Below are 8,905 nucleotides of genomic sequence, written 5' to 3' on the forward strand. Positions count from 1 at the left end.
GCAGCAGGCTAACCAGTTCACCATTGAAGAGTACCAAAGAGTGAAAAATTAACAACAGAACTGATGATCTGCCTGAGGTCTTAAATTGAGAAAGGAACTAATATTTATTGAGCATCTCCTGCGCCAGATATGTTCTACATACGTTTTTCCTCAATACGACCTTTCAAGCAAAGGATAATTATCTCCATTTTATAGGTATAGTCATTAAAACTCAGAGAGGTTAAGTAATGTATTTAAGTAACACAGGCAGAAAACAGTACAGACAGAACTGAGACCCAGGATTCAAAACTCATGCTGTTTCTAATATACCATGTGGCCTCTGATTCTATTATTGCTCTGGACTTAGCCACCTCATTTGTTTCTTTGTCTATACTAGCTTTGTTCACTCTTCTGTTCCTTGACTGCTATACCTGCAGAGCCAAAAACAATGGATATCACAGGCAGGGAAGAATGTTCAACCCACACAAAAAGTGACAAGTATACAGGAAGCTGGAGGAGGGTTTCACTGCTTTTCTGTTCCATATTTTGGTTTATCTATACCCTTGCTTTACTCCAAGGTTTGAGATTGCCAGTGTAAAAAATACTTCTGTGTAATGTAAAAAAATCTACATAATAGGTTTAAAGATTCCATAGAAAATATATGAATCTACTACTGTTTTATAAACAGAAATACCACTGACTAAACCAAAACCAAACCCGTTGCCGTTGAGTCGATTCCGACTCATAGCAACCCTGTAAGACAAAGTAGGACTGCCCCACAGGGTTTCCAAGGAGCCGCTGGTGGGTTTGAACTGCCGACCTCTTGGTTAGCAGTAGAGCTCTTAACCACTGGACCACCAGGGCGCCAACCATTGACTAGAAATTAGGAAATCTGAGATTTAGTTTCTGCCCCGCCATTAATCTACTATGTGACCTTGAGTGAGTCATTTCCTTCTCTAAGTCTCAGTTTTCCCATCTGTAAATTGAAGCAGTTCTTTCACTCTACAGTATACTTTAATATACTTCAGACGCAGGTAGGGTGTGTTAACAGTGTCCACAGTAGCCCATTTTGCCACCTGAGAGGTCAAGCATTTCTCTCAAGAGATTCCCAGAAGATGAGGGGATAGCAACTCAGGCCACACATATATAGATGTGCAATCTGCCTATTTGTGAGCAGCTCTGATCAGTAGGTAATCAATCTACTGCCTCATCAAGATTACTAAAATGAACAATACAACCAGATTTCCAAGTTATATAATACCTATGCTGAAAAATGCTCTAACCAATCACTGGTCAGCATTCAAACATCAAGAAGGTCAGAAAAGTGACAGAATATACTTTAACAGTGAACTGATCACCGGGAAGTCCCACCCTTCTTGCCTCTCTTCTAGCCAGATACCTTTAGCTAAGCTCTGAGGAGATTTAGAAACAGCTGATATAAAATTCCGCTTTGTAGTGTCATGACTAAAATACTCTCTATCTCAGAGATGTCAAAACAAAAAAAAATTTGGTAAGCAATTAGCCTATGATATGATCTAATTGCACTGGTACTTACGCAGGGATGGAGCTGCCTGGGTGTGGAAAGCTAAAACCCAGGAAGGTAATTTAGATTTCTGCTGGCAGGACACTCACAGTCCACGCACAGAAGCTATGTCAAAATGATGGAGCATAACAGCTCCCAAGGCGCCGTTACAGTCTATTGTCCCTACAGTCTATATATTTAACAGACCCTAAACACTCCTTGACACAGCAGACCAGAACAACTCCACTGGTGCCGTTCTGGCCTATCAAGTGAACAATGTTTCATTCTAAAGTGCCAAAATATGGATTTGCCCAGTAAAGTGAAACACCACCATGGCTAAACATATATTCAAATGGATATACATGTGATCTTGTATGTGTTATAAAGACACAGAGACACCTTTTATATCTGTGAAGTAAATATTTACCCCCATTTAGGATACATACAGAGCATGTTTTATATACATCTAACATTACTGAATGTTAGTTACAATAACAGTCTACAGTGGACACTGAGATGCACTGCTCAGATTCCCCTTCAGGATTGAAAGATTTATCTATCCCCCCAGCTGCTGGGAGTGCTGTTGGCAGATAGCCCTCAGCTGTCGGCCGACTTTGGAATTGCTGAAGATAGTTACCTCACCCAAGGTCATGTTCCTTTCCCAAGACAGCCCTTATTCAATAACTGGTTCATAGAAGTGTATAAGAGCTCGCCTCCTCCAAATGACCATTGAAGCCTCAAGCTTCCTGTGGGGGGTTGACTAAGGCCTTGGTAGAGACTGCATCATAGCCCAACCTCTCCCTCTGTCCAATTCTGCTTTTTTTTTTCTCTCTTTCCTTTCCACAGATGGCAAGCCCAAGAGCACTTCCTAACAAACCTGCATACTAATCTCCGTCTCATAGTCTGCTTCCCAGGGAATCCAAATCTGTGGCACACTCCTTTATAAAGAATGTCCAAATAAGAGAGAGCAGAGGTATGTTTCATGAATTACAAGGCTTTATGACAGCAACGTGGTTAAGAGCTCATCTGCTAACCAAAAGTTCGCCAGTTCGAATCTACCAGCTGCTCCTTGGAAACTCTATAGGGCACTTCTACCCTGTCATGTAGGGTTGCTAAGAGTAGGAATCAATTCAACGGCAATCGGTTTGTTTGTTTGTTTGGTTGGTTGGATGGTTTAGGCCTTGTTTAGTGTCTAGAGCTGATCTCTATCCTTGCTTGTTAGGTTAGTTACCGTCGGAAGAATAAATTAAGGAATGTTAAAAGACTCCTTTGGCTCTTCTATAATCAAAATATCTGTCTTAATTTTATGAGATTCCATGAGGAACTGCCTATTCTTCGGAGGATGAGATTTTTCTTCTGAGGTAAAAAAGCGTTAAGTTTATAATATACAATAAGATTGGTAAACTGGATTGTGACAATTCACTTTCATCGTCTTCAAGATTGTTTACTTGGAATTATCTCAGTTTCCTTAAATATAAAGATCTATAAAGTAGATTTAGGAATTTGTTCTTTGTAACCCATATTATCAGTTTTAGAGAATTTTTCACGACGTTGCTGTCATAAAACACAAAAACCAAACCCAGTTCTACACTGTCCTGTAGGGTCGCTATGAGCTGGAATCGACTCAATGGCAATGGGTTTGGTTTTGGGGTTCAAACTGCCACCCTTTAGGTTAGTAGAGGAGCGTAAACCGTCTGTGCTACCCAGGGACCCTGAATTGCATACTCATGCATTCTACTTTAAATGCTCTCTATGTTAATGCTCCAAGAAAAATTTCTAGATGCATTTTTCAAGGAAACATTCTGTTCATAACATTAATCTAAGGCAAGTAGTTTTTCACAATTTAACAATAAGTATGGTTATTTAAGTGAAATATATTTTTTTGTGTGTGGAATGAAGTTCTGAATGTATTAATTCTAAACATGCTCTATTTAACACGACCAGGGTTTAGTTTTTACCAGGGTAATCCCCCCTTCCCTTCATGGGACATTTGGAAATGTCTGGGAATGTATTTAGTTGGCCCAAGACATATTTAGCACCCACAGTGGAGATGCTAGTGTTGTCTAATGACAGAAAGTTAGACGGCCCCCAATGACAAAGAATTATCTAACTAAAAGTGTCCGCAATGCCAAGGTTGAGAAACCCTGATTTAACCTAATAAACCAACTACTCTCTGTAGTATACTTACAAGACCCTGAAGTTTCCATAGATTTGTGCATTAACTCAATCGGAAAGGAGTTAAAATAACTATGTAGTTTGCTAATAGGCCAACATCTGAAAAATGTACTCTGTTTCCTTCTGCTGACCCTTCTATTATCGTGTGAGGATCTTGTATTTGTGCCAAAGTAGTATATTTGTTCTATATACTTAAGGGTCTACCTTGGTTTAGTTTAAAAGGTATGGGAAACATAAGATAAGGAAGTGCCTACACTCTACCAGGAACGGTGCTAGGTGCATTTACATATATCTTATTTCATTATAGCTCAGATTACTACCCTTATCTTATAGATGAGGTTCCAAAAGGTTAATCAACTTGCTCAATATCAGACAGCTTGTAAATGACAACTCTGTGACTATTATTTCAAGTGAGAATATATATTATTAAACTCATTAACACTATCTGGTATATACAAAGAAAATTTTTGAATCACTAATGATTATTAACACTAAAAGAAAATTTCTGAATCATTGCTAGTAGTTAATGGTGTGGGGAGGGTGCTTAGCTTTTCACACATATCCTTTGGTACTACTAGAATTTTCATTACGCATATATTACTTTTCATTTGAAAACTAATAAATAAAAACAACTTTAAAAAAACTGAATTAAACAAATAAATGGCAAGCTTCTCAAACTGATTATAGTATTAACTCTTGGCAAAGTTGTAAAGTAGGAGGTAGCCTGGGTGCATGTACCCATTCTTGTTTTTAACCCAATATCCTACTCAGTATCCCTACTCCAAAACTTGCTCACTTACCCAGGTCCCAGAAAAGGATCTGATAAAGTTACTCATATTAACATTAAAGTTGTTATTATTTCATGGTGTTGTCATTGAGCAGACAGCAGTATCTTAGGTCAAAAGAACGACTCTAGTACTCTAATATCAGACTGGTAGAAGAGATTTGGAAGCATAGCTTTTCTTCACCTGTAGTCCTGAAACCACATTCTATATGCAACCACGTACTAAACCATTCAGGCGGCTCTTAAAGAGAAGCTCTGCCTTTGTCAGCCAATGTCAAGCCTTCAAAACAGAACTGGGCACTCAGTGGGGAACAGGGCACTTAGCTGACTGAGCAGAACCAGTGATTGGCATGTGCATGACTAGCTCCAAGTATACAAATTTTATTGCTTAATAAACACCAAAACCTCACTATTTCCCCACATAATTTCTTTCCCACCTGATCTGAGCCTCCCACCAGGAGGGCCAATCAAGGCAAGGAGTAGAATAATGACCAATTTATACATATACATATATATATATATATAGACACATATAAATTAAATATATATATATATATAGACACATATAAATTAAATACATATATATATATATATATATATACACACACACACATCTCCCTAGTGGTGCAATGGTTAAGCGCAAGTGCTTGCCTGCTAACTGAAAGGTCAGCAATTTGAACCATCTGGCCACTCCGGGAGAGAAAAGACCTGGTGATTTGCTCCTGTAAATATGTCAGCCTAAGAAACCCTAAGGGCAGTTCTAAACTGTCCTATAGGGTCGTATGAGTCAAAATTGACTCGACGGCACACAACACACACACATACACACATATCTCTCTCTCTATATATATATAAACAGTTGCTGTCAAGTCAATTCCAACTCATGGTGACCCCATGTGTTTCAGAGTAGAACTGTGCTCCATAGGGTTTTCAGGGACTGTGATCTTTTGGAAGTAGATCACCAGGACTTTCTTCCACAGGTACCTCTGGATGTATCTGAACTGTCGACCTTTCGGTTCGTAGCTGAGTACTAACTGTTTGTGCCACCCAAGGACTGTTTCTGTGTATATATATATCAGTAACTCAGTGCTGTGAGAACTGAGGGTAAAGTCAAATTCTTTACTAAGCTTTGAGAAGCCAACACTCTCCTAGAGCTAAGCTTCCTAATCTGTGTGAGAACTTTGATCATACGCATGCTTTGAGAGTCCCATCATACTCCCATCCTCTTAAAACTTTTCCCCACTCCCTGCAACCCAGCTGTCTCCTAGTGTGGCCAAAGAGAAAAGGAGAACAATCAAGGGTGAGAGGTTGATTCAGCAAGAGCAATGACTCTGCATCCCACATTCTCAGACTGTCGGATCACCGTACCTTTTGAAGAAGGAACACATGAAAAACTGAAAACAAACAAACAAATAAAAAACAACAACACCCTGGTTACGGCTATGTATTCAAATGCTAGGGTTACAGCACACATGACCACATGTTGCCCTTGTCACTTCCTTCACAGGCAACTTTAAAAATCATTCTAGGATTTGGGAAACGACAAGTTTTATTCTGAAGACTGGAGCCTCTACCACAGCGCCCATGCTAGAATTAAGTGAGGACTGAAACAAAAAGGAGGCTCTTGGTCCTGACTTAAATGAGTTATATTCTCAGCCTTTACTGAATAAATGTATGAATGGAAATTTTTTTTTATTGACTCTTAAATTGTTACCAAAGACATTTTCCATCACATCACTCATTTGTCCCTATATAAGTTCTCATGTAAAAATAAACTTCTCAGAATTTAGCACTGGGAAAATATTTATGACTCTTTAAAAAAGAAAAATTGGCATGTTTCATCCTATTAGATAATCAGAATTTTTCACCCAGTCTACTACAATAGCCTTTCAATTGGTCTCCCTGTTTCCATTCTTAACCTCCTATAGTCCATTCTCCCACAAGAACTAGAATGATTATATTATATAGAAATCAAATCATATCAATGTCCTGGACAAAACTCTTCTAAAAATTCCCATCACACTTAGAATAAAATGCAAAGCTTTTCAGGGACTACAAGGTCTAATATGCTCTGCCCCAGGCTACCATTTTTGCTTCATTTCCCCCTGCTTTCCCTTCTCTGTGCCATTCCTGGCACACTGGTCTCCTTGTTGCTTACACTCTAAGGGCCTCTATGCTCATTGTTCCTACTGTCTGGAATGCTCTTCTTCCTGCCCCTCATGTGGCCTGCAACATTGCTTCGTTCATATCTCTATTCAGTGTCACTTCCTCAGCGTCCTTACCACCCCCTTTAAAATAACAACCCCATAACTCTCTATGCCCTTAACTTACTTTGATTTTCCTCATAGTGTTTATTCACCTCTTGACATTTTGTTGTTGTTGTGTCTTCACTATTCCAACTCATAGCGACCCTATAGGACAGAGCAGAACTGCCCCATAGGGTTTCCAAGGCTATAAATCTTTACAGGAGCAGATCGACAGATTTTTTCTCCTGAGGAGCTGCTGGATGGGTTCAAACTGCTGACCTTTCAGTTAGCAGCCGAGCACTTAACCACTGCGTCACCAGGGCTCCTTTATTACATCACATATTTATTTCTTCAATGTCTGTGTTCCTCTACTAGAGTGTAAGCTCTATGAGAGCAGAGACTATTGTCTGATTTGTTCGCTGCTGTCTCTCCAATGCTTAGAAGAGCGTCATATAATATGCACTCAATAATTTGCTGAATCTCAAAATAAATTAATGTATTTTGTATTTTGTTTTGATTTGTTTGCTCTGGTTGGTAGGAAACTTAGTATTAAATTTAATGCTGAGTCATAGTAAACATATTAGCCTTCATGCTGAGCATATATACTTCTTTCTTATTTTTTAATATTATGGTCTATTCTTAGTCTAATAAACTTATATATCCCCTTTATTATGAGATACTTCTAAATAGTTTGGAATGCGACAGAGAAATACACCAATTGGCAGGTAGGCTGGGTGCCTGCGAGGGAACCCAACTAAGTGGAAAAGGTTGGGTGTGTTTGTTTATCTGTAGTAATGCTTGAATGTAATACAAGACAGATTTGAATAAAATACAAGGCAGCCCTCAAGCTAGAAGCACAATTCTTTGGCTGTAGATTGAAGTTTGGGAGCCTAGAAAGAGCCAGATACAGTGAGCCAATGGGTCTAGCAGAGCCAATGAAGGAGGGAAGCAAGTTTTACCTTCTCATTTCTGCAGTTGTTCAGACCCATATTATTCATGGAGGACAGTTTCCCATCAACACCATGTGGCTGCTGCTGCTGTTGCTCCCGCTGGATCTGTTCTCGCATCTTCCGAGCCTCCTGAATGGCTTTCATCACTGTATCCTGATCCCCAAACAGGGCAGGCGAGTTGAGACTGGACAGGATATCTGTGTAAACGGAATGCACTATTAGTGGGCTTGTGAGGTTAGACTCTTAAAAAGTTCTCCTACTATCCACTCCCCTGTAGAATGCTCCATTCTCTGACAAGGGGCACATGTGCTATTAAGAATACTAGGCAATATTATGCACAGAGCACAGAAAGCCAGGGCAACCAAGTTGTGCTGTTTCTTTAGTCCTTGGAGGATACCCCACCACTCCAATTTATTTAGGCTCTGCCTACCCACCTCCTCACCCCCCAGATAAAGCTTCCTAGGTTCCAACTGTGTGTATAGTGGGGGTAGATACCTGTCTCCCCATGTGGCTATGTCTTACAATGGTGTGCTGTCCTGCCTTCTTTGTGAGAGAGTCGTGGGGAGGAAGGGGGCAGGGTGGTGGTAGTGGGAGGGGAGATATGTGTCCCAGCTACCTGTTACATTTGTTGTGCTAATGCAGGAAAGCTGCTTCTGGCCTAGCAGAAAAAATCTGTGAGGCTACATGGGTATTTTCGTGACATCCGAATCTGGGTGTTCATACGTCCACTGCAGGAGAGAGGGGGCGGGAAAGAATGCACCGCACTCTCCATTCTCCAATTGCAGGCTGGTTAATGAAGCATCCTACTCATCATGCTGCCTTAGTTATTTACCAAGAGAATGACAACCCCCTCCCCACCCCCACCCTCAACACCCACTGCTCTCAGCACCCTATCTTTGCGATAGTGAGGCTGTATCACTGGGAATGGTCTTCACATAAGTACAAAGCTTCCAATAAAGTGAGACTAAATATTTACTTTCATTATATTCTATGCAACACAGAGGGAAACATTAAAATTAAATCGACTAATTTTCTCTATATCTTGCCTTTTATTTTAGGTAAGATCAATACTTTGGATAAGTTTTTCCAATTTTAAACAGAAAGAAAGCAATTATTTACTAATTGATTTTAGCTGCTGTGGAAAGTTTAACTTGATCCACCTGTTTTTAGTTGTGTACGAGCATTTCAGAGTGTGTGTGTGTGTGTGTGTGTGTGTGTGTGTGTGTGTGTGTGTGTGTGTGTGTGTGTG

The 8,905-nt window shown here is 39.9% G+C and overlaps 1 protein-coding gene across 3 annotated transcripts in view; it reads right to left on the minus strand.

Moving 5' to 3' along the window:
• Positions 1-8,905, minus strand: part of SOX6 (SRY-box transcription factor 6) — a 431,726-nt gene that overhangs the window by 70,317 nt on the left and 352,504 nt on the right. For all 3 annotated transcript variants that reach the window (XM_023737515.1, XM_004369676.3, XM_004369675.3), the window contains one exon: positions 7,666-7,853. In XM_023737515.1, the coding sequence (XP_023593283.1) occupies positions 7,666-7,853 (188 nt within the window). The remainder of the gene's footprint in view (positions 1-7,665; positions 7,854-8,905) is intronic.

The sequence above is a fragment of the Trichechus manatus genome, unplaced genomic scaffold, assembly GCF_000243295.1.
Source record: "Trichechus manatus latirostris isolate Lorelei unplaced genomic scaffold, TriManLat1.0 scaffold00006, whole genome shotgun sequence".
Taxonomy (NCBI): Eukaryota; Metazoa; Chordata; class Mammalia; order Sirenia; family Trichechidae; genus Trichechus; species Trichechus manatus.